This window comes from Danio rerio, chromosome 11 (genome assembly GCF_049306965.1).
Source record: "Danio rerio strain Tuebingen ecotype United States chromosome 11, GRCz12tu, whole genome shotgun sequence".
NCBI classification, from domain to species: domain Eukaryota; kingdom Metazoa; phylum Chordata; class Actinopteri; order Cypriniformes; family Danionidae; genus Danio; species Danio rerio.
In genome coordinates this window covers 15,603,245-15,629,247 of record NC_133186.1, presented here as the reverse complement: position 1 = coordinate 15,629,247, position 26,003 = coordinate 15,603,245, and the positions used below count along the sequence as shown (strand labels likewise).

The 26,003-nt window shown below is 34.4% G+C and overlaps 1 protein-coding gene and 1 long non-coding RNA gene across 15 annotated transcripts in view; one reads left to right on the top strand and one right to left on the bottom strand.

The window, feature by feature from the left end:
• Positions 1-1,438: 1,438 nt before the first annotated feature.
• Positions 1,439-3,153, bottom strand: si:ch73-191k20.3. The gene is made up of 2 exons (XR_662955.5): positions 2,942-3,153; positions 1,439-1,834 (listed from the first exon to the last, which is right to left on the bottom strand). It is a non-coding gene; the product is annotated as a si:ch73-191k20.3 (long non-coding RNA).
• Positions 3,154-10,470: 7,317 nt separating this feature from the next.
• elavl1b (ELAV like RNA binding protein 1b) overlaps positions 10,471-26,003 on the top strand; it is a 53,921-nt gene continuing 38,388 nt past the window's right edge. For 5 of the 14 annotated variants that reach the window (NM_001308618.1, NM_001308615.1, NM_001308614.1 and 2 more), the window contains 2 exon segments: positions 10,471-10,564; positions 11,171-11,236. Coding sequence is in view for 4 of the 14 variants with exons in the window: in NM_001308615.1 (NP_001295544.1) it covers positions 11,201-11,236 (36 nt within the window). In the remaining 10 variants the exon portion in view is untranslated. 14 annotated transcript variants of the gene reach the window in all.

Below are 26,003 nucleotides of genomic sequence, written 5' to 3'. Positions count from 1 at the left end.
CATCATATTGCTTGGTTCGTGTACTGCTTGTACACGAATTGCTTGTTGATGACTTCGAGCTCATGAACACGTCTGATAAAATATCTGAATCTGATTCAATGTCACACGAGTCCTGAACCGAAGCAGTGCAAGAGTAATATATTGATTGAAATATAAAGTTAATTATTTTCTTCGCCATTAAAAATATTACATATCTCTGACTTTAACAATAAGAATAAAGTTCGTTTGGAGTGTATTGAGAATTATTATTTTTTCCTCCCAGGATTCATTTCGCACCAAGCTGCATCAAGCTGTAATGGTGGATGAGAAGGCACATAATATTATAAATATTGCTTGTAATATGTAATGAAATAAAGTTTTAACACTTTTTCATGCGAGAATGTAGTTCTTCAAAGCTCAAATCTGTGGACTGTTAGTAAAGATTGTGTGTAATTTTAAGTGTGTTTTGCCGGTAGCGGAGATCTAGGACCTCCAGGCGGTAACGGCGCTCTTTACTCATGTATCCGCCGAGAGGCGCCTGTCTTCAGGCTAGACATTGGGACAATTGCCCCGTCTTCGATGGCTCTATATGCGTCCGAAAATGAAGTTTTAAGTTTTTCATGCTAGAATGTAGTTGTTTAAAACTCTAATCTGTGGTTTATTTATATAGATAAAAAAATAATAATTTATATATATATATTTAATTCTGAGATTAGTGACCTCCAGGCGATGACAGGTGCCCAATACTCATGAAACCGTCTAAAGCAGACATTTACCCTGACATTGAAATAATGGGCTCTATGCACGGCGGCGCGTGACGCATTTCCGGTAAAATTTAAGACCCCGAGCCTACTTCCGCCGATCGTACAGTACAGTGCTACAACAGGAGCGCTACTGATAAAAACGAGTAATGTTTTGGACAGTTGTCTTAATGTTTTATGCCATTATAGCCCACTTATATATGTTTATGTCAGCTACATAAATATGACATCTAAACGTTTAAAAGTGTCATTTCAAAGACGTGAGAACAGTACTTGTAGATACCACTGCTGTGTTCAGCAATGCACAGCGTCAAAAATTGAACTCTTACCTTAGTTTCCACACGTTTCCAAAAGACAAAGTCGTGCAGAAGAGGTGGGTTGTTGATATTAAACGTGAGAATTTTACAGAAACAGAAAAAAACAAGAGTGTAGCTGACAATTTCAGTCTAGAAAACTGATCGAGGCTCGAGTGCCAACCGGAGGCAGACATTTAAAGAAAGGAGCTTTTATGGCAAATAATAGTTTATTTTCATTGCCTTTGAAGTAAAAAAAATGAACATTAATATACATAAACATTTCTTAAGCTACTTTCTAAGTGCATTTTTTAAATTCAGAATAAAGACCTTTATTTTATTCACTGTACATATCAAATATAATTCACTGTATGTAATTTGAAATAAAAATTGTCAAAAAAAGTAACATTTTGAAAAAAATATTTTATTCAGATGAACAGAAAAAATGACATTGAATCAGTTGTTTTCTTGAATCAGGTGCTTCTTCTGTAACTTGTGCATAGAGAGGTATTTGGGCTGATGCGTATTAAATAAATAAATAAATCACCCATCTGTTTCATGGAACTTAACACATAATTGATCCATTCCAAACAATTGTTCATGTGACAACTCACATTACACATTTCAGAGTAATGGGCTGTCTGCAAAAGCAAAGCAACCAAATGTTTGCATATCCCACTCTCAGCCACACAAGAGCAGGAGCTATTAACTAGCAGACGATGGCATGGATCTTCTGACGGATGTCCACTCCAGGATGAAGTAACACATAAAATTTTCTAGCTCTGAATCTCATAATGTTACCTAGAAAACAGAAACAAGAATATTAATAGGTTTTTAAAGAGAGTCATTAAAGGCAGTTCACTCAAAACTGAAAATTCTATTTCCTCATCCTTCACTTGTTCCAAACCTGTTTGAGTTTGTTTCTGATGTTTAACACAAACAAAAATACTTTGAAGAAAGCTGGAAACTTGCAACCACTGATATTCATAGTAGTTCTTTTTCATACTATGGAAGTCAATGGTTACAGGTTTTCAGCTTTCTTCAAAATATCTTCTTTTTAAAGGCATCTGCAGCAATATCATCAGATTAAACTACACAGTAAATCATTAATTTAAATGATTTAAAAGTAGCTCCCTTTAGTCACACTTTAAAATAATGTTTCATTAATTAATGTATTTGCTCACTATTTAAATAACTATTTTATATTTAATAGTTAACATTGTTAAACTAATTTACTAATGAATAAAAATCCAAAGTCATGCTTGTTAACATTAGCTATTACATCATGAGTTAACAAGCACAATGAATAAGCATTTGTTCATTAATGTAAAAAACTAATAAATATTGAAATAGACAAATTGTTGATGTGAAATTAACTAATGACACCTTATTGTTTTGGGTCACCCTCCCATTTAATTACAATGTTATCGACTAAATAGAAAGCATGCTATCTACACTGTTACACTGCATCTGTCATCACTGTTTCAGCAATAAATCTCAGCATTGACAGTGCTATTTGTCTGTTGTGGATGGAACGGCATTGTATTATTTTATTCCTAATATATCTTGCTCAATAATCATGCTTACAAGCTAAGACAGCATCTGTGTTTCTGTAATTATCCGAACTGAACAGTGGTGGTCACTTTAGAACAGTAAAAGTATGAATGGGACAGAACTTCACATGTATGCTGTCCTACTCTCAGCTGGTGAGGAGACTCCGATTTCTTCATAGATCTATCGGTAGTAATGAGCTCTCACTGAGATCTTATTCCTGCCCTGTTTTTACCTGACACTTTGAGACAGAATTACGTACACATATGATTATTTTTACTTACGTGATAAAGCTGCAGATGGACGGATCGTAAGAGTATTAACGCTAAAGTTAGCCTTCAGGCTAGCTGAACTTACCTTCATAATTGCACAGGTAGGAAGATGCATATAACTTGAAACCCTTCTCAAGCTTTGCTCTGCGGTGTTGTAGAGCACATCCGGACAATCATTTGCACATCGTTGACCATAATTTACTCGCAAACAGCGAGTAAATATTGACGACTCTGTCATAATACTGTTCACCTCCGCTTAAAATCACCCAGACCGGAAGCTGGACCGCGGCCTTAGACAAAACGCGGAAGTAATGCGTGCATATAGCCCATTGTTGGCTGTTTAACAGTCTTTGGTTTCATTAATTAATTACTTTTTATTCCAGTTTATTATGTTTTGGCTAAGCACACAGTTATGTTCATTAAATATTATTTCCTATTCTATGTTAACTGTATAAAATTAAATAAAGGTGCAGTACAACCAAAAAGATGTTGGTAACCAAATCGTTTTGGGGGCTATAACATTCTGTTATTATCTGTTAAAATTTCATTTGTATTAATTTCTACGTTGAGTTTAAAAAAGGTTTGAATTTCTATAACTAACGTGCAAAAGATATAGCCCTTTTCACAGTAATTTGCTGTAATCATGCTACCTGCCGTAATTTCACAATAAAATTATGAATACAACATATTACTGTGAATTTTTCAGTTAAATACTGTGAAGGGATACTAATGTAATTTACTGTGAAAAATTACAGTAACTTGTTGTGAAAACCTGGAAATTTTTTACAGTGTTGAAAAAGTCGTAGCGCTACCGGTAGTTGTCAACAACAAACTCTTCCGCCTTAAAGCTCTGCCTATGCTGGTTGATTGACACCTCATTGATTTATCATTTGCGATGTCAGTTTGAGGATTTGATTCCCCATTTGCGATGTCAGTTTGAGCTTTTGATTCACCATTTGCGGAGTCGTTTAAGGATTTGATTCACCATTTGCAGAGTTGTTTGAGCATTTGATTCACCATTTGCAATGTTGGTTTAAGGATTTGATTTATAGTTTGAGCATTTGATTCACCATTTGCGATGTCAGTTTGAGGATTTGATTTATCATTTGCGTTGTCAGTTTGAGGATTTGATTTATCATTTGAGGAGTCGGTTTGAGGATTTGATTTATCTTTTGCAATGTCGGTTTGAGCATTTGATTTATAGTTTGAGCATTTGATTTATTATTTGATCTTTTAAGCATTTGAATTTTCATTTTAATTTTGTTAGGAAAAAACTTCCATAGATGAATGTGATGAGAGTGAGAGTAGCTGCAAGACAAAGCAAATAACAGTATTGTAAATAACTATACATAAGCATTTCCACATGTACAAAATACTATAATAATTTGTATTAAATACTGTTTTGAATCATATTGCAAAGTGCATTATATTTTAAAACTTGTAATACAAGACTTTGATAATGAATACTACTGCATACTGTAGTATTGACTTTAGTGGGAAAAAAAGTACCGTGGTATACAAGCTTTTACCACAGTAACTTTGGTTTATATAATATACCCTAGTTAAAACGTGGTAAAGTATTGAGTAATTGGTTTACATTACTGCAGCTGTTTTGTTACCATAGCAACTCAAGAATCAACAAAACCGTTCGCTAGTATTTACTATAAATTACTATAGTATTTTACGTGGGTATATGTCACAAGGTACAAACGCATACAATTACAGACGCACAGATGACTGATGACATCCAGCAAACAATAACATTATTATCTTATTGATAAATTACTGCTAATGCACTTATATAGAACATTCAGGAGCCGTGTTACAGTGTACTTACCAAGAAGTGGCATATGCAAACTGCAGTAAATATCGCGATGGTTTGCAAACGAGAAGAAAAAAACCCATGAGATGGCGCTTGATTAAATTGTACGAATTAGTACGAATTTACAGGTGATCTAAAGGCGGTAAAAAAAATCGTACGAATTCGTACGACCCAGCTCGTACGAATTCGTAAGATTTCGCTGTGAGATAGGGTTTTCAAATACCTCAAGTAAAGTGAAGTAATTTGCTTTATTTTTTTTACTGACAGTGTACTTGTATTTCTTTGAAAAGTTTGTATTTTAGTTTAAGATCAAGTGTAAAATAAAATCTACATGTGATGTACAGCTATTTAAGAAACATATTTGCCATATTGTAAAGAAAAATAGTGTAAAATATGTGAATAAAAGACTAAATTTAAATCTTTTCATCATATTTAATTAAACCCTTCAAAGCTTGAAAAAATTGTTTAAAAATGGGCAAAAAGTGTCTCTATGGCCTTAAAGCTTATGTGGTAGTTTTACATGCTATTAAAAAATATTAATTGTTATGAAAGGAAAAATTGACCATTTGTTAGTGCAAATTCCTACACATGTAGCTTTGGGATTTAAGCAATTAAACCATTCAATTAAGTTTACACAAAAAAAAGTGATTTCATAATAAAAATCAATTTTTTTTTCAAAAGTAACCAACTAGTACTTTTTAAAAGAGTATTTTGTACGTTTATCTAATATTAGTTTTATTTACTAAAATTTGTGTTATTTTAGCAGTGTAATAGTATTTTTACTTGAGTACAAAAAAGATTTCACAAGGATTTAGTGCAGGTTTATTATATTATTAATATATGATTAATAAATATTAATATTATTATTATTAATGTTTTTTATTTGTATCAATTCCTATGCAATGTTTTATGGGTTGCTGAGAATACATTTCAGGTCTTCAATACATAGCATGTCAGTCTTGAAAATAAAAAATAGGTGCTGGAAAAAGTTCTTAAAATTCCTTGATTTTTATCAGGCTGTGCCTGTATGAACCCTATCATAAGTATATTTAACATATATTTCAAGATTTGTCAGAAAATGTATGAATATGACATATAGCCTATATTTATGAGGTCCAAGCAAATTTCCAGCTTTTGATAAATAGGCTACTATGAATACTTTAGATTTAAGAACAGCGGTTTTCTTTTTACTTTTTAAGAACAGTGCCATTTTTTTAATGCACTTTTAAACTAACTAACTTTTAAAAGCACTTTTTTTACCTACAAGCACAGTTAATGTTAAGACTATATAAAATGTTTAAAGTGATTGAGAATAATACAATTTTTTAATAATAGGAATTAATCTGCCTCGTTTTTAAACTGTGCACATCAGTTGTAGCTGCTTACTTAGGCCTACAACGCTATTTTTTAATACTGGTCATTATGGTGGTACTTGGAGAGAGAATTTTTTTTCTAAGGTGGTACTTGGTGAAAAAAGTCTGAGAACCACTGAACTAAAGAAATCTCCACTGTGCTGAGCGAGAGCGCTTCTAACTGAACAGCGCATCATCAATGACGCAAGTGTACGGCGCGAATGCAATGTGAGTGCAGGATGTCGGAGGAGGCGGAAGGGGGGACAAGCATGCTTTGGCCCGGTTCAAGGCAACTGTACATAGTGTGAGTATGTCCTAAGTCTTCGTTGGTGCACTGCTGCATCTTTCTAGTCACCAAAAAACATCATTATTACCTTTATTTCTGCAATTAAGGCATTGTTTTGTAGAGTGAGAAGTTATTGCATTTCTGCGTAGATTAGTTACAGAAAGAATACCTTCATGATGAAATGTTTTAGCGACTCCCTGTCAACATATAATTGCAACACATTTTTTTTGTTCTTGAAAGATGCATGGTCTCCTCCTCTCTGCTGCCATCTTGTTACTCTTAACTAGGTTAAGATTCATCCCAAACACTCTTAAATAATTTAGAACTGAGACCAAGTCTTAACACTTAAAAACCTTTATAAATTGCACTTAATCTTAAGTCTAGAAATACAAGTAAAATGAAGTCATTCTTAGAATTTATACACACGTAAGAGTAAAGTTCTACTCTGCGAAGCTTTATACATACAGCCCCAGGAGTTTCACTCATTACTGAGCTCGGATTATTGTTCTGTCAATTAGACAAAAGATCTTCATGATATTCCTGTTATTCATTTAAAATCAATATGATGTAGGTCAGAGTCTGCTTTAGTTGGGCTCTTCAACTGCAAATTAACACCATGAGCATTGATGAATACATTGGAGATTTAGCCCTTAATTAACATTGTGTGATCAATGTTAAAACGTAAAATCACAAAGACATCAACAATGGTGACAAAAAACAAAAAACAAAATCAAATAAAAAAACAACCCAGAACTATACAGAGCTCTCTACTGAAATATTACCTCCCAAAAACAACATAATATAAAGGCAGAGAAAAAGATTGTAAGAACTTTAAGCTGCATAATTTATTCATGCTGCAATGCATGCTGGGAGTTTTTGTACTATGCTAGCACCCAGTATGCATTGCAGAAGGTAGGAATTTTGCAGCTTTTTTTTTTAGCAACCATGGTTGAGGTTCATATCCTGATTCTTGATGTCTTGATGCGTGTCTTATGGAGTTGCTGAAGATCTCAAGGTTTTGTGTATGGCAATCTAATTCTTGATTTTATAGATTTATTTCCTATTTTTTTCCATCAACCCTTAATTTAAAAAATGCAGTATTGTCCTAAACAGCACTGATAAAAATGTGCAATTCTTTGATTCATATTTTATAAACCTTAAGATATTAAATACTTGAAATTATATCTGTATCAATTTTGTCAGTATATGTTCACAATGTATTGTCTGCTATAACAAATGAGTTTCAGTAGCAGATAAAATAGTCAGAGAAACATTAATATAGAAGAGTAAAGGATCAATAGCCCAACTAAACCAGACTCTGATCTCCATGATGGTGAGGTCAAAAATCAAAAAAAGAAAAAATGTTAAAAAAATATAAACCTCTGTTAATTATCAAATAATCCTGCAGATATGATAGAAATGTGTTCAAACTGTTATCAGTAAAGCTGCTAATGCTGTTATTTAATGGCGGTGTTTAATCCTCTGTTTTAATTCAGTTGGTCTGGTGTGAGGCGGTGTTTGTATGTGTTAATGTCTTGTTCTTTCCTTCAGTGATTGAGCTTGTCTACAGCATCTGTTCACCTATATGGGGCGTCTGCAGACTTGGATCCAGGCAGTTTTACGACCAAGGCAGTTTTACGCCCCACAGCCTTACGCCCCTGTTGTTCCTAATGCATTCAGTAGGGGGGATGAAAGATACATGACCACATAATAGGCTACATTTGAAGTCAACGCTCTCAGATTATTAAATGTCCTGTTAATAAGTATATATAATTTTAATTAAATTACGCTAAATATGAACGCTAGATTAATGTATCATAAAGTGAGTTATAAACTCACTATAAAATATGCAGAATTGATACACTCGCTAAATAATTCCAGATTTGCAAAAGCTCTATTGCAAATTAATTTAGATTCATTTAATAAAAAAAATTTAAAAACACATGTTGTTGGATACTGTAATGGTTAATTGTAACCTAGCTATACGTTTTCATATAGAGATATGCATTTGTTGTATTGTTTATAGATAAATTTGCATTTTGAAAATACCAAAATGATAACCAAACAATACAGTGTAATATGGAGTAATAATGTGCTTTGATAAGAATGCAGAGGTATTGTTACAATAAAAATGATGAAAAAATAAGGGATAAACAATATGATTGCATGTGCAATGCAAACTTCATTAGTAATATATAAAATGTACTGTATAGCTAGGCTATATGAACAAAAATGAGTAGACCATTTATAATTGTGAGTTTCTATATGCATTTATGGATATATCATAGTTTAATTGTTTAAACTAGAACAGGATTGTATTATATTGATTGTAATTGAAAGCAATGCAATTTTAAAATTTAAAATAAAATCAATTAAATTTTCAGATCTGTTTAGATTTATTTCAACATTTAAGAAAGTCAAATTTGGAGGAATAATGTAGTGTAGTTGAAGTGTAGATTTGGCTGACAACCCAGACCATGCAAGTGTATTGTCAAATCTATAAGAAAATATATATCTTTAAATAATTATTAAATATATAATAATTACTCCCTTGCTGAGATAAAAAAGGTAAAAGAAAATTAGCTTACATAACACACTTTCTTATGTAGGTTAATGTTATTTTACTCTTTTGTTGATGTAGAACATGTAGCTGGCCTGCACATAGTTAGCTAAAATTGAGTCAAACTAACACATGCTGTTATACTACACCAATTTGTTTGTGTTGACATATACTCATATCGACCTTAATCTAATAAAAAAAAGGTTTAAGTTTCATGTTTGCTAATGTTTTAAACACGTATTTAACATAGATACCTCTTCATGGTGTCGCGTTTGGTTGGGTGTGATAAAGTTCTGGAGGCTTAAAATAATACTGTACTGCCTCCTTCTACTGGACACAACAGGAACAACAGGGGCGTAAAACTGCCTGGGCCGTAAAACTGCTTGGGCCGTAGATCTGTCTGGATCCAATTCTGCAGCCTCCCCCTACTCTCTGTTCATCAGTGTTTGAATTCAGTCATTGTGATCATTCACTCTGTCTAGTGGACTAAACTAATCGACTAATTTAGGGACTAGTAAATGAGGGTGTATAGTGAGATTTCAGACACTGATTACATTCTGGAAGCAACGGTTAGATCTGTTATTTGTTATTTTGTATTTTGCACAGAAATGAGCTGTTAATCATTTAACAGATTTTCACTGTGGACTTTACAGAATTTTACTGTTAAAATCACCCATATTTTTTCAGTGCATTGAACATATTTTGCAGCATTTTTAAAATTTTTTACTGTAATCTTCCTCCTTTGATTCCAATATAATGAGAGCGATTGTTGTGGTTTGAATCTTCCTTCCTCTGATGTTTTGAAACAACTAACCTATTGACTTAAATGTGGTACTGCAGAAGCAACACAACTCCCTTTTATTCTTCTATAAAAGCGAGCTGTTTAAAATTGAAAACATACTTTTTCTATTTTTTTCCAACTCAACTCTTTAGTTTTAATAGACAAAAATAAGTGAATTGTTTAATTTAAACATAGTTACATTCTTTGGACCAACTAAAGCCATAATCCATTTCTTTTGTGTAAGTCCCTTTATTAATCTGGGGTTGCCACAGCGGAATGAACCGGCAATCCGGAATGAACTTATCCAGCACATGTTTTACACAGCAGATGACCTTCCAGCTTGGAAACACCCATACATTCTTCACACACATACACTACAGAGTACAGACAATTTAACTTACTCAATTCACCTGTACCGCATGTCTTTGGGCTTGTGGGGGTAACCAGATCACCCAGAGGTATACGTCACTGATCCTAGTGGACAGATATATTTGAAAAAAACCTAATCTAAGAATCTAATGTGATACCAGAATTTTTTATTTTATTTTTTATGCATGCTCTATAGTACTAGTTTTGTATGACTGTTACATATGCTATTCTACAATGCTGTAGTAGGTGTTAGTCAGTTATAGGCTATAATAATAATAATAATAATAATAATAATAATAATAATAATAATAATAATAATAATAATAATTACAACAACAATAACAGTAATAATAATATTTGTTAAGAAGAAGAAGAACAAGGAGGAGGAGAAGGAGGAGGAGGAAGAAGAAGGGGAAGAGGCGTCCCCTAGCCTGCCGGATACCTGAACGAAGCCTAGTCCATCGGTAGATCGTTGCGTGAAAGTGGGTTTGCCATCTGCCATAAAATATCATTAGAAGAAGAAAGTCGCGTGGATTAGGTAATGTAGTTCTTGTAACTATTCAATACTCGTGATGTATTGTAACGATATTTAGTTACAAAGGAAACCATGCTGTTTTTAAATTAACGTATTTATTTATTTGTTTTTTACAAAACGCTCATGACCGCGCGTTGGTAGCCTGGATGCTAGCAGGCCTCATATAAGCCGCCTGTAAATTTACCGCTTTAAGCAACTTACTGTAAATAGCTAAAATTAAAATAATTTGGGAAAGTGGCCAATCTTTTTTGCGGGTACTGATACTGTTGTGATGTTGTTATCGTTTAATAGTTTCTTTTATTATTATTGTTGCCCGTTCTGCTCAGTTTTGTTAGCTTAGCGTAGCTTTTGTACACAAGATTTATAACGTTACGTAGAGTTTTGCATTTGTTTTTATTGATAACGTTAGGGGAAATAAGTCGACGAAAGAATGGTTTTAATGTCATTGTTAGACTAACGTTATATATAACTATATATTTATAAGTATTTTGTTCCTAAGCTAGTACAAACAAATGGATTCAAGTGGTCTGACTATATAAGTGTAACGTTACGATTATAAGACAGTATTTTACGTTACCTGACGTTCTAGTAATGATTCTTTTCTTTCAGACTGAACATTATAAGCTGTAAAGTGTCTACATGGCCGTCAGAAGAGGACACATAAGGTATTTGAAAGTATGTATACATTATTTCTTATTGTTTATTAAAGATTAAAAGATAAAGGTATTTTCATATATATATATATATATATATATATATATATATATATATATATATATATATATATATACACACACACACACACACACACACACACACACACACACACTCACTCACTTTTGCTCTGTTGTCCTTGTATATGCTTTAGGGCTGCTCGATTTTGGGAAAAATCATAATCACGATTATTTTGGTCATAATTGTAATCACGATTATTCCTAACGATTATTAGTTGAAGTCAAAATTATTAGCACTCCTGAGATTTTTTTTTAAATAAATATTTCCCAAATTATGTTTAACAGAGCAAGGAATTTCCTGTAATATTTTTCTTCTGGAGAAAGGCTTATTTGTTTTGTTTTGGTTAAGCTTTTGAATCACACTTTGAATTTGAATGTTTGTGTTTAAAAAAATATCTACTAAAATATTATGAGCTGTCATCATAGCAAAGATAAAATTAATCGGTTATAAGAAATGAATGATTAAAACTATTATGTTCAGAAATCTTCTTTTCATTAAACAGAAATTGGGGGGGAAAGGTTGCTAATATTCTGAAGGGCTAATAATTCTGACTTCAACTGCATATATTATTTTCCTCTCTGCAATGGCAAGAGAAATAAATACAATAGAATAAAAATATGAAACAACCTGTGCTTTTAGCATCTTCACCGTAAGAAAAACACTTAAGCTACAAAAGTCTTCAGTCAAGAGCAAAAAGGAATTTTCTCGTTGTTTTATTAATCATGATAAAACAGGCGGCAGCTGTGCTCTGTCACTTTAATGGTTTCTCTTTCATGTGTCTTTTGATTTTCAACTCGTTTGTTTATTACAAAATGAGGGTTAATATGAATAATCACTAAACACCGCGTTTTGACACCTATTTGAACATTAAAGCGCTCGCGTTAATGACTTTAGATGCGTGGTTATCTCTGCTCGTCACAATGTGCGAATAAGACCCAGTGCAGACCGCATGCTTCTGACTGTCTGCACGCCGCACATACATAAGCATGCAGTCTTTCGCGCTATTAAGAGCAACAAGTGAGGACAACTGGACAGAGGGTGGTAAATAATGGAATAATCGTTTATCTTGATTAATGGTTTTTAATAATCGTTAGAAGGCATAATCGAAATTGGATTTTCGATTAATTGCACTGGCCTAATATGCTTGTAGATTATTATATTTATAGTGATGCACTGGGCGAAGCAGTTGGTAGTGCTGTCACAGCAAGAAGGTCGTTGGTTCGAGCATTGGCTCAGTTGGCGTTTCTGTGTGGAGTTAGCATGTTCTTTCTGCGTTCGCATGGGTTTCCTCCGGGTGTGCCGGTTTCCCCCACAGTCCAAAGACGTGGTACAGGTGAATTGGGTTGGCTAAATTGTCCTTAGTGTTTGAGTGTGTGTGTGGATGTTTCCCAGATATGGGTTGTGGCTGGAAGGGCATCCGCTGCGTACAAACTTGCTGGATAAGTTGGCGGTTTATTCCGCTGTGGTGACCCAAGATTTATAAAGGGACTAAGCCGGCAAGAAAATGAATGAATGAATGGTGATGCACTGCTTAAGGCTGATTTATACTTCTGCGTCAAACACTGGCGTATGCTACGGCGCTGACGCATAGCCCTTCGCCGTGGCCGTCGCCGTCACTGACGTGCACCTCTCAAAAAATGTAACTAGACGTCGCAACAACACATAGCGCAAGCTCTGTGATTGGTCGGCTTGGTAGCGCTGACCGAGAGCTGAACGAATGGCGCGAGCGATTGTTTTCAAGTGTGGAGTCCCGTGAAGGAGCTCCGGATGGAAAGCTTTGTTTTGTGTTTACCTCATAGTTAAAGTTGTTGCACGTCCGCCGGTTCCTGCCTCAAAATGAGCGAGTTTGAGCCACTTGTACATCCCGGAAGTGTTCAGGAAAAGCAAAAAAGCAGCAAAGAAATGACACAGAGGAAGATTTACACCTCACTGCCAACTAGCGTTTCGGAAGTGTTAATGTAGACCAACAGAGACAGCGCGCAGAAGTATAAATGCACAGCCACGCATGCGCCGTGGGTTACGCCGGTCACTTGACGCAGAAGTATAAATCAGGCTTTAGAGAAATACTTGGTCACAGTCGAAATTATTATCCCCGTTATTTTATCTCACAATTTCTGTTAAAAGGAGAGAAGATTTTTTCAACACATATCTAATCATAATAGTTTTAATAACTTGACTCTAATAACTGATTTATTTTATCTTTGTCATGATGGCAGTAAATAATAGTGTAATAGATATTTTTTAAGACACTTAGGCCGCATTTACACCGCACTCAAGTGACTCAATTCTGATTTATTTATTTTTTCTCTCTAGTGGCACAGATTGGGTATGGCCCATGTACGTGTATTAGGAACAAATCACATGGATTCCGATTTACTCAAATCAGACTCAGGCCTTGTTCATATGTGGTAATTTATCCAATATGAGTCGGAACTGTGTTCTCATGTCTGCAGTGTAAGCAGGTAGATCGGATTTTCACCTGTCAATGTGAGTCGCGCGTCATTAAAACCCGCATGACGTCAATTCTGACACTTTCTTTTCAGAACAGACTTCAGCAGAGTCCCAAACCTTAAATCTCATTTATGGGGACTAAAACAGCTTTTATATTGTCATATAGCACAGGTATTTAAGCATGTTAACAAGAGCAAGAGAACGCAATGTCCGCCACGGAAACAATTTAAAGTAATATAAATCTATTGCTTACATCACGTGCATAAATCACACCATGAACATTACATTAAGGTGCAGAAGATCAGATACAAGTCACTTTTAAAAGATGATGTTGGCAGGTCATCAAAAAAAATCTGATACAGTCACAATCAGAATTGGCCATCAAGATCTGCAGTGTAAATGCAGCCTTATTAACAATCTAAAGTGAAAATTAAAGGCTTTACTTCGTTAATTATGTTAACTTGGCAGGTTAGGGTATTTGGGCAAGTTATTGTATAATGATGGTTTGTTCTGTATCGACTATCGTTACTTGTCAAATAAATGAACTAGTAAGATTATTTTGAGTTTAAGTTATTTAATTATCTTGTTTATGAAGACTGCAAAGGGATGCATGAAAAAAATGACTTTGAATAATTTTTTAAGTATTTTGTGATATATATATTAAAATGTGCTCCTAAAAGTATGTGCCTCCTGCCCGCCCCCACAGGTTAATAGTAAGCTAATGTAATTTCATAATGCAAATCTTAAATTCATGCTAACCAACAAATGATCAAATGAAATATATTAATGTAATGTTTACTTTTAAATTATATTGTTGAAATAATTTTTTTTTTAAAAAGATTTCGTCAAAAGAATTTTCTAGAGTCATCCACCATCATTTTGTGGATAAAAAATATCAGTTCAGGCACCGTTTTGGCACTGGTATCGTTTTAAAAGTATCGATTAAGCACCGGTATCGAGAAAAAACCAAACGATACCCAACCCTAGCCACAGTGCATGAGGAATGCAAGAGACGGTCTAAACTAATAAGACATTTGCAGAGGACTCATCCCCAATACTGCAAGGTGTACCCAATACAAATGGCCTTCTGATGTTTTGCTTTTATATTTTACATTAGGCTATTATTTGTGCATAAACATATCTAGATATATTAATAAACCATCTTTTTTTTTGACATACCTATCGCAAACTTATAAAAGCAATAATATTATTAAATGTGGAGGGGGCGTTACAATATTTTCCAGGGGAAAAGGGGGGTCTCAGGCAAAAAAAGAAATTAGTAACCACTATGGATGTAACGTTTTTAGAATTTCATGGTACGGTAATACCTCGGTATGAATGGCACGGTACGGTATTTATTCAGTAATTTACAGGAAACAAAACTAATGAAAAGACTCGAAAAAAATGCCAAAAGTACTTATTTACCTTAACACTGAACATATCAATGACATACAAATTAGCCGTCTATCTGTAAGTTTTGAAACAGGAACTTAAATTTTTAAATTTTAATAACAAAAAACTATAAAACCATGTAAAAAAAATACAGTTTCAATTTAGTATTGTTGAAAAAACATCACATTAAACATTTAATCACTCACTCACTCACTTAGATAGAGATGGGTTTTTTTTTTTAAGGAAATCATCGTATAAATATAATCTGGCAAATCTGGGATCTCTGGGCATTAACAATGTCCCCTGCAACAGAAAAAAACCCTCTCATTTGGGACTGAGGTTTCTGGGACAGAGAGATATGATTTAGCCAAGGTTGACCGCAGTGGGTAACGCTGTGCATTGTCTTTCCAACACTTGAGAGGACAAGCCATGAGTGAGATAGAGGTCTCTTTGCGGTACAAGTCAATGTCTGCATCAATCTAACAAGTGTGCTGTGTTCTGCAGTCCCCATGACTGTTTTTAGCTGTATTCCCCGACTTATATTTCACCACAGTCTGGCAGTGCCTGCATACCGTTTTTTTCTTTGTCTGTCACCTTTTCTCCTTTTTCGTATCTTTTTTGAAAGAAACTGAAATACTTCCACACGTCCGATTTAAAACCCGCTTTAGGTTCGATCATTTCCAGCTCTTTTTCTTCCCCGCTACTAGCAACACACTCTATTTCCGCATTACTGGATCTGTAGTAACAACAGACTGCAAAGGATGATGGCCACGCCTAAGCTGATGGGAATTGTAGTTCCCGCTACCTCCCGTTCACTTCATTCGCCTAAGCAAACTTTTCTCAGAAATATAGTTTTATTGAGTCATGCGCCTACGGTAATATTGAAAAAAATTACTATTGCTGTATGACGGTATTTACAATATTGTTACATCCCTAGTAACCACTGGCATAGATGGCATCATGAAGAAAGAACATTATGTAGAAATACTGAAGCAACATCTCAAGACATCAACCAGGAAATTAAAACTTGGCCACAAATGGGTCTTCCAAACAGACCATACTGCTACAAGTATAAGCATACTGCTAAATTAGTTAAAATGTTTTTAAAGGAAAAACAGAGTGAATGTTGGTCATCACAAAGCCCTGACATCAATCCTTTAGAAAATTTATAAGCAGAGTTGAAAAAGCTTGTGCAGGCAAGACAGCCAACAAATCTGACTCGGTTGCACCAATTCTGTCAGGCGGTATGGGCCAAAATTCCTTCAAACTATTGTGAGAAGCTTGTGTAAGGATACCCAAAACATTTGACCAAAGTTATACAGTTTAAAAGCAAAGCTAAAAAAATACCAAGGAAATGTATGTAAATTTCTTTTTGTTTTTAAACTCTCTAGAAATTAATAAATTCTCAAAACAAATTCTCTCGTTATTCTTGCATTTAACAAATGTAAATCATTTAGGTCATCCTAATGGACCTAAAATGGTAAATGTTAAGTGTAAATGTTAAGTGGTAAATGTTAACCTTTTTTTAGAGTGTATGTAAACTTCTGGTTTCCACTGTGTCCCTCTCTCTCTCTCTCTTTCCATCTCTCTCTATCTCTCCATCTCTCTCTCTCTCTTTATATATATATATATATATATATAATATGGCATACCATACCACTAAGTGGAAACGGGCCAATATACGACTGTCAACAGCTCAAAAAATGTGTTTTGGTGTTTCGTGACCCTTTAAAAATTCAGAAACTGTGCACAATTTCACTGCATGTGTTTGCTGGTTCAGTCTTTCACTGACATTTACAGCAGAAGCTCCTATTTTACTGCGATTGAGAGAATGTATGTACTCCATTTCTCTCTCTCCATCTCTCTTTCTCTCACTCACTGTGGGCCCATTTAGCCTGCTAGCGTGACTTTTCCTCACCTCTCGGCTGTTTTACAGCGATACTTCTGGATGCCGCCTGCCGCTTATCAGTGTCACTGATCTGTGAAGAGCGCAGCGCGCAAAAGCCAATCGCAGACGTTTTTGTTGTGTGTATGACCAATCAAAGAACTTGGTAGACAAGGAACAGAAAGCGAGCTGGATATTTTTATTTGTTTATAATAATTGCTATAAAAGCTTATGTTGTTTAAAGGTACTGTTTATATATCTGTTTGTATTAAATGACAAAATTGCATTACGAATAGTATATAAATATAAATATATTCATACATCTTAATACAAGAATTCTGCTGTAAAGAAAATATAAAACTGAGTATGGAAAGCACCGTCAATGCACCGTGATGCACCGAGATATCAAATTGAATTGAATCGATGGCATGATAATCATAACTAAACCGTGAGACCAGTGTAGGTTCATAGCTCCAATTGACTGTGCCTAGAAATACAGCTGATGTGATCGGTTCTCTTTTAAATAGACTTGACAAAAAGTGATGAAGATGTACCCACAGTCCTGCTGCTTTCAAGAGTTCTATATTTGTCTTTTTGTAAGCAGGACCAGTTGTTTTTGTTTTAACACACTACTAACCGTGTGTGTGTGTGTGTGTGTGTGTGTGTGTGTGTGTGTGTGTGTGAGAGAGAGAGAGAGAGAGAGAGAGAGAGAGAGAGAGAGAGAGAGAGAGAGAGAGAGAGAGAGAGAGAGAGAGAGAGAGAGAGAGAGAGAGAGAGAGAGAGAGATTTTTTTTGATTTTACAAATCCTTTTATTAACAAGCAATTATTTAACAATTGATTTACAGCTCAAAACAATTCATTTATAAAAAACAGCTCTTCATTAAAGACAGAACACAAGCCATCATCGCAACACCATTCAATTTTAAACACATTAATTGCTTTCATCATTTTATAGTAATTAAAATCAACAATAATTCTTGATTTTACTAGGTTTTTAAAAACTACTACAATGTTTTTACCATTCCTCTTTTCTATTTCATTTTTTCTTGTAATATAAATAGCTGATTTTGCTTGACCAAAAATAAAATTCAATAATTGACATTTATATTTGTTTTGTCTTTTATATTTAAAACCTAATATAAAACATTGTTTCGTAAATAAAAAACCAAGTAAAGAAACTAAAACATTTAAAAGATCAAACAGAGGAGCAAGTCTTTTACAATACATAAAACAGTGAAAAATTGTTTCCCTTTCTAAACAAAACGGACATTGATCACTCACACTAGAATTTATTTTAGTCACAAATGCATTAACAGCTATAGCACCATGTAAAATTCTCCACTGCAAATCCCCCGATCTTTTATTCAATGGTGGTTTATACAATATTCTCCATTCTGGTTTTTCTTCTTCTACTAAACACAGTTTATCTCTCCACACAGTGTCAGATCTCTCTTTTAAAGTACACTTATTATTTAGTTTCACAATATTTTTATAAAGCACTTTCCCTTTAACTGTACTAAAATCAACATTCCCATTTTCCTTAAAACATAACAATGGACTATTAATCCCAGAATTTTCAATCTTAGGTGTAAGTCTAATGTCTGGGAAACAATCTTTATCATTAGGGAAAATAATACCTTGACTGTAACCTTCAATTAAAATTTTTTCTTTTTCATTTAAAAAACTTTCCAAAACATTCAAAAATTTTGTAACAAACCTCACCGATCTAATTCCCATATATAAAGCAACATTTTCTGCATCTCTTAGTCCAAAACCCGCCTTGTCAACAATGTCTCTTAGTTTGGTCATTTTGTTGGAAATAAGCAATTCTTTTAGTCCTGGGGTATCATCTTTTGTTACATCAAGGCGACTGCCAAGAAGTACTGGTTCTTCAAGCAGCCAGAAAAGAGATGTTGTTGAATCTGCCTGCGAATGTTTAAAAAGTCCCCATACTTTAAAAATACTTTTGTAAAAAGAAGGTATTCCAGTCAGATCTAGATGCACATTATCTGTCAAAAAAAGTGACGCATGAAGATTCAAGCCATTTATTCCACGTAGGATGCATTGAGCTAAAGGCCTCCACACGAGATTTTCAGGCCCATACAACAACTTCTGAACGAATTGTAGTCTATATGTGGCTCCCCTGCTCACAAGATTCACCAACCCTTGGCCACCTTCATCTCTTGGCAGAAACAGAACACTTTGAGGTGTCCAGTGCAAATTGTCCCAAAAGAAGTTGACCAGTTCTCCTTGAATTTTTGGTAAGAGTCCAGCAGGTGGATCAACACAAGCAAGTTTATGCCACATAGAGGAACTCACCAAATTGTTAATAATGAGTGTTCGTCCTCTGTAAGAAAGTTGTGGAAGCAACCATTTCCACTTCTGTAAACGACTTTGAATTTTTTCAAGCAATCCGTTCCAGTTTTGTTGAACAAAGTCACTTTCACCTAGGTAAACTCCAAGGTATTTTAAAAAACCCCTCTTCCATTTTAATCCTCCAGGTAATAAGGGAGGGTCTCTTTTCCAGTCACCTATGAGAAGTGCTTCACTTTTTTCCCAATTAACTTTAGCAGAAGAAATCTTTTTAAAATTGCTAATAATACATTCCAGTCTTCTTACATCATCAGTGTTAGTTATAAAAACAATAACATCATCTGCATATGCTGAAAGTTGCACTTGAGCATTACAGTGGGGTATAGAAAAACCTTTTAATTCCGCTCTTATTCTGTGTAGAAGAGGTTCAATGGCAATGGAATATAACATTCCTGACATAGCACAACCCTGTCTAACACCTCTCTGTACATCAAAAGGAGCGCTTAAACCACCATTGATTTTGAGTACACTTTGAATGTTACTATACATTACCTCAATCATTTTTATAAAATGAGTACTAAAACCAAAAACCTTTAAAACTTTTTTCAAATACTCATGTTCAACACGATCAAAAGCTTTCTCTTGATCTAATGAGATCAATCCACAATTAATACCAAATAATTTAGCAACTTCTAACGCATCCCTAATTAAAAAAATATTATCAAAAATTGATCTATTTGGTATAGAGTAATTTTGATTAGGCTGTATAATTTGGTCCAGTACTTTACTTAGTCTTACAGCTAAAGCCTTTGATAAAATTTTATAATCTGAACACAAAAGTGACACAGGTCTCCAGTTACCTATTTTTTGAAGATCTCCTTTTTTGGGTAAAAGAGTAATAACTGCTCTTCTACAACTCAAAGGCAATGATCCTTTATTTAAACTGTCATTTAAAACTAAAAACAAATCTTCACCAATCACTGGCCATAAAACTTTATAAAAATCAACAGGAATTCCATCAATGCCAGGCGATTTGCCATTTTCCATGCTCATCATTACTGTATATAATTCATCTTGTGATATAGGCAGCTCAAGCATTGCATTGGATTCATCATCAACTTTAGAGAGATTTTCAAAAAAAACTGAGTTTTCAACATTCCTCTGTAATACTTCACATTTATATAAAGATGAATAAAAATTAACTGCATATTTGCGAATCTTACTAGAATCTGTAATATCTTCTCCTGTTTCAGACTTTAGTGAATGTATTAATCGGCTTTTTCCATTCTTTTTTTCCAAATTGAAGAAAAATTTTGAAGGTGCATCCATTTCTGAAATATTTTGAAACCGAGAACGTATTAAAGCACCCTTTGCTTTTACATTCAATAAATCTGCAAGTAAATCTTTTTTAGTTTTACTTTCTTCAAAATCAGTGCTATTATTTGTAGAAGCTGTTGTATTTAAAAGTTCTGTTATACTTTTTTCTAACTCTTTCATTGCTCGCATTGTTTCTTTAGTAACATTAAAAGTGTACTCTTTACATAACTGTTTAATTTGTATTTTCCCGCAATCCCACCATTGTTGCAGTGAAGAATACATTTGTTTTTGCTTTTTAAAATTTTCCCAAAAAACAGAAAAAAATTCTTTAAAATTTTCATCATTTAAAAGTGATGTATTAAAGTGCCAGTATGCACTTTTTACTTTCACCGAATTGACAAAAATCTTACAAATAACCGAACAGTGGTCAGAAAACCCAACAGGAATTATACGACAATCTTTGACATAATTTATTTGAAACTTAAACATATAGAACCTGTCAAGTCTTGCCATAGAAATTTGGTTATCTTTGCTATGTACCCAAGTATATTGTCTATCATTTAAATGTACATTTCTCCACACATCACATAAATCACAAACTTGTACTAAATTCTTCATTTCTTTCTGCGAAGCATTATGTGGTTCTAAATGATTTCTATCCATTTTATCATTTTCTGTGCAATTAAAATCTCCACCTAAAAACAATAAATCTTCTGAATCTACATTATTGATAACATCACAAAACTTCTTTAAAAAAATTATTCTTTCAGCTCCTTTATTAGGAGCATAAATATTTAAAAACACCATTGTTGCATGTTCAAACTTGACTTTGACTTTCAAAAAACGGCCTTTAACTATTTCTTCTGTTTCAACAGACAGTGGAGACACTGTCTTAGAAAACAAAACAGCTACTCCTCCACTGTTGTAAGCCAAATGGCTCATAAAAATCTGACCATCCCAATCTTTCTTCCAGTTTATTTCATTAAGATTGTCACTATGTGATTCTTGAATAAACGTGACATCTAGGCGTTTCATTTTTATGAATTCAAATAAACACATTCTTTTCTGACTGTCTCTAGCACCATTTAAATTGAGAGTTCCAATGTTAAACACCCTCATAGTAAATGATGTTTTAAAAATAAAAGAAACAATCAGAAATACTGCAACCTTAACCAAAAACAAATTACACCAAATCTGGTTTTTCATCATTAAGGAGGTTTTTTTTCTTTACTTTACCCACTAATTTCCTTAGACGATAAACCTCTGTGTCTATGAATGCACCTTCTCTAGTCAGAATCTTTACATCTTTCACGAAAGCAGAAACATCTTCAAAATAATCTTCAGCCTCCACGTTTGGTAAAAATTTTGTTTCCCTCAGAAATTTCTTGATTCCCTCAGCCGTATATCTTTGTGTTTGACTTTCACTTTCATTTTGCGATGAAAAGGAATAAACTGAAGAACTGGAATCAGAAGAATCAGCATCGTTATCTGATATTATATAATCAGCCTTACTCTTGTCTTTTTTTGCTTGTTTGATCATTTTGTTTTCACTGACTTTTTTTCTTTTATTAGGAACTTTAAAGATTTGCTCTGGTTCAATTTCCATTTCCACTATCCCTTCACCTGTACTTTCCTTAGCTGTTCCAGCTGTGGAAAAAGTTGCCTTTTGGCTACTTGTGTCATCCTTAGAATTAATTGAGGTTTGAACAGCAGACGAGCCTGCTACTACCTCTGCCATAGTAGGAGCCACCGCACCTCCCCCGCCTCTCTCCTCAGAGACCGCAGCATCAGCCGCAGGTGCAGCGGCATCTACCGCGACAGACGCAGCCGCAGAAGACTCGCCTTGTACGTCTCCCTGACCTGTCTCACCTCCACTTGTACACGATCGAATTAAATGCCCAATTTTTCCGCACCCGAAGCACTTCATTATGCTCTCGGATGTTGCGTAAATGGTGTAATTGAACCCATCTACTTTGACATTAAACGATAGGTTTAATTCGTCATTGTTGTCTTTCAGAATCATATAAACTTGTCTTCTAAAAGACATCACATGTTTAAGCATGGGTGATTTACACCCAAGAGCTATTTTCCTGATCGGTGAAATTAATTTGCCAAAAGAAGATAATTCTTTTGCAATGCATGCATCGGAAACAAACGGAGGTATGTTTGACACAATAATTTTCCTGGATGGACTACTAAGAGGAAGTACAGGTATGAGTTCATCATTTATCACCACTCCTTTTTGCACAATCTCATTAGTTTTTTCTATCGTGTTCAAAAACAAAACAACCGCATTGTTCATCCTAGAAGCTGAAACCACCGATGAACATCCCACTACTTCGCCAACCGCTAGAATACAATCCTCCACACTGGCCTTACACATGATTTTAATTCCATGACGCCGAGTCAAACTTTCACAAACTGCGTCTCCTGACGACGCCATACCTCCCGGCAACAAAACACGCCGGGAGTAAACTCACTACACTCACAAACACTAACCAACAGCACACGTATACAAACAACAAACAAAGAAAGAAAAGTTAGAAAGAGAACCATTCAAACTCACCGCACTTTCCCAACACTCGCTCACCACACACTCGCTCAGGCACATGCGCACACGCACAGAGAGAGAGAGAGAGAGAGAGAGAGAGAGAGAGAGAGAGAGAGAGAGAGAGGGCGAGATAGGGCGAGATAGGGCTGGGTCAACTTAAAACATTACAACAACATTCCTACGTTTGTAAGTAACTTGAAAAACTATCTGGTTAAGGAACATTGTATTTTTAATTGCCATGCCATAAATAAATTAGGGATGCACCGATACCACTTTTTTTACAAACCGGTAGGAGTATTTTAATTTGTGTACTCGCTAATACCGAGTACCGATACTTCATAGATTTGGTTTCAATGACGTTTTTTTTAATTTATTTATTTATTTATTTTTTATTGCTTGTAGCAAGGATGAACACAAATCTTTTAACAAAAGGCTGTTCCAAGCCTAAAAAATACACACATTGTTGATAACCCTGCAAATTCAGATCGTATCTATTAATGATTAGCCATAGACATTTAAATGACTAGTTATCCTTGAGCTTATGCATCCATGACTTCACAATACACAAAGTGTATGTAGTGTACGTTACCTTATGGAGTCACTCTCTTAGCATTGCATATTGGGGACGCATAAAACCCTGTTATGTGCGATTCTTTCATATTCATGAGTCCTGTCCTTAATCCGCTGCAGGTAATCAAAATGTCGGCCACTTGATGTTAAACTATGGGTGGGTCGCAGGTAGATAAAGTCAATAGCCATAAATACGCAAGGCATACTCTCATTTTAAAAATCATGCCACCATCACCTCACAATGCCTAATAATATATAATCTTATTTTTTATTAAAACAAAAATGATTTAGCCCTGACATGCCAACTGCAGAGAAACAAGCAACCATCGTGGCAACCGCAGCAAGCACTTTTTCCGAAGTTCAGCTGTTCTATTTTGATGGAAAAAAAAATCAATAATGAACAGCCTACAAGTGTGTGTGTGTGTGTGCCTGCTTGGGTGCACGCGTGTCTTTATCATTGAAGCCGCTCTCTTCAAAAAACAAAAGTTGCTTAGTCTGTCTGGCAATATTTCTGCTTTTAATCGAATGAAAAGTTCATTTAGATGAGCCAATATTTAAAAATTGTAGTGAAGAAAATGTGACGTGCGGCCATCATCGAATCTGAGGTCTGATCTCATCAATCTCTTGCTGTCACCCAGATATTGGTACAGACACTACACGAGTCAAGTTGCAAAACTGAGGTTGGTATACCAGCTGAAAGGTAGAATAGCTGAAGCCTTTGCGAAATCTATCAACATACAGCACTGAAATTAACAGGCATATGTTTTCTAGCCAATGTTATGGAGAAGTTGTGTCGCCTAATATTAATTCTAAAAAAAAATGAAAACCAAAATAAGCTATTCATTGCATTTTTCATTTGATAAAAATATACAAAAACGGAAAAAACAAAGGATGGCTAGTTTGTTTTAATGTGTTTTAATATTAATAAAAAATATGCTTAGTTAATTTTAGCTTAACTGCTACGCCCCAATAGACAAGCCATTCAAAAATTATTTCATTGTGTACTGGGTTATTATTTATATTTTACAATAAAAACTAAATGTAGCATGTGTCTTTGTCATTTAAATTTGCAATTCATAACACACTAGAGCTGTAGGCCTATAGTCTATGCCAGGCGTGTCCAAACTACGGCCCGCGGGCCATCTGCGGCCTGCAATCAGTTTTGTGGCGGCCCGCGAGGCTTTTTATAAACATCAATAGAATCTGGCCCGCTATTTATTAAATGAACGTAATTCAATAAATAACCACCAGGTGTCGCTATTACATGCAATCAATTAAGCAGCAGTTCTTGTTATGATCTATCTGTCTATCTATCTGTCTATCTATCTGTCTGTCTGTCTGTCTACACACAGTTGAAGTCTGAATTATTAGCCCGTCTTTGATTTATTTCTTCTTTTTTAAATATTTCCCAAATGATGTTTAACAGAGCAAGGACATTTTTACAGTATGTCTGAACCATTGTTATAAAATAACTTGCCTAATTACCTTAACTTGACTAGTTAACTTGATTAACCTAGTTAAGCCTTTAAATGTCACTTTAAGCTGTATAGAAGTGTCTTAAAAATATCTAGTCAAATATTATTTATTGTCATCATGGCAAAGATAAAATAAATCAGTTATTAGAAATGAGTTACTAAAACTAATATGTTTAGAGAGAGAGAGCACACGTAAAGAGCTCAAAGCTGGCATATAACCAGAAGCAAGATCATATCGTTATAAATATGTCCTTAACAATACTCATCGAAATATTTATAAATTTACATGGTATTTATTTAGAATGTGTGATCTGTATAGGATGTCTGATCTTTACAGAAGCTGTAAACTGACACACGCGGTTAAGCTCTAGAAGCTTTTATTTTGCCTGTAGTCTTTACATTTTTACTTAATGTTCCATTACTTCAAATTTCTTTCATTTTTTTATTTATAGTTTATAAATAAAATGAGTGCTAGCTTGTTTAGCTGTGAGATCATTATGCAATTTGATCACAAATTGAGAACTTCCATTTACAGCAGTTACAACTGGTAAATCTTGATCAGAAAATGGTTGTCAATACAATTTTGAGTGGCCAACGGAGTGTTTTTTGTGATCCACAACTTTGATTTTAAAAGGTGTGTTAAAGCCATTGTACTTCTGTCAGATGCGGTTCAAGCTTGAGATAAAAATGATATCTTTTCAAATTAGATGCTAAAATACAGCGACAGTGTTCTCGATTTGTCCGCTGTTATA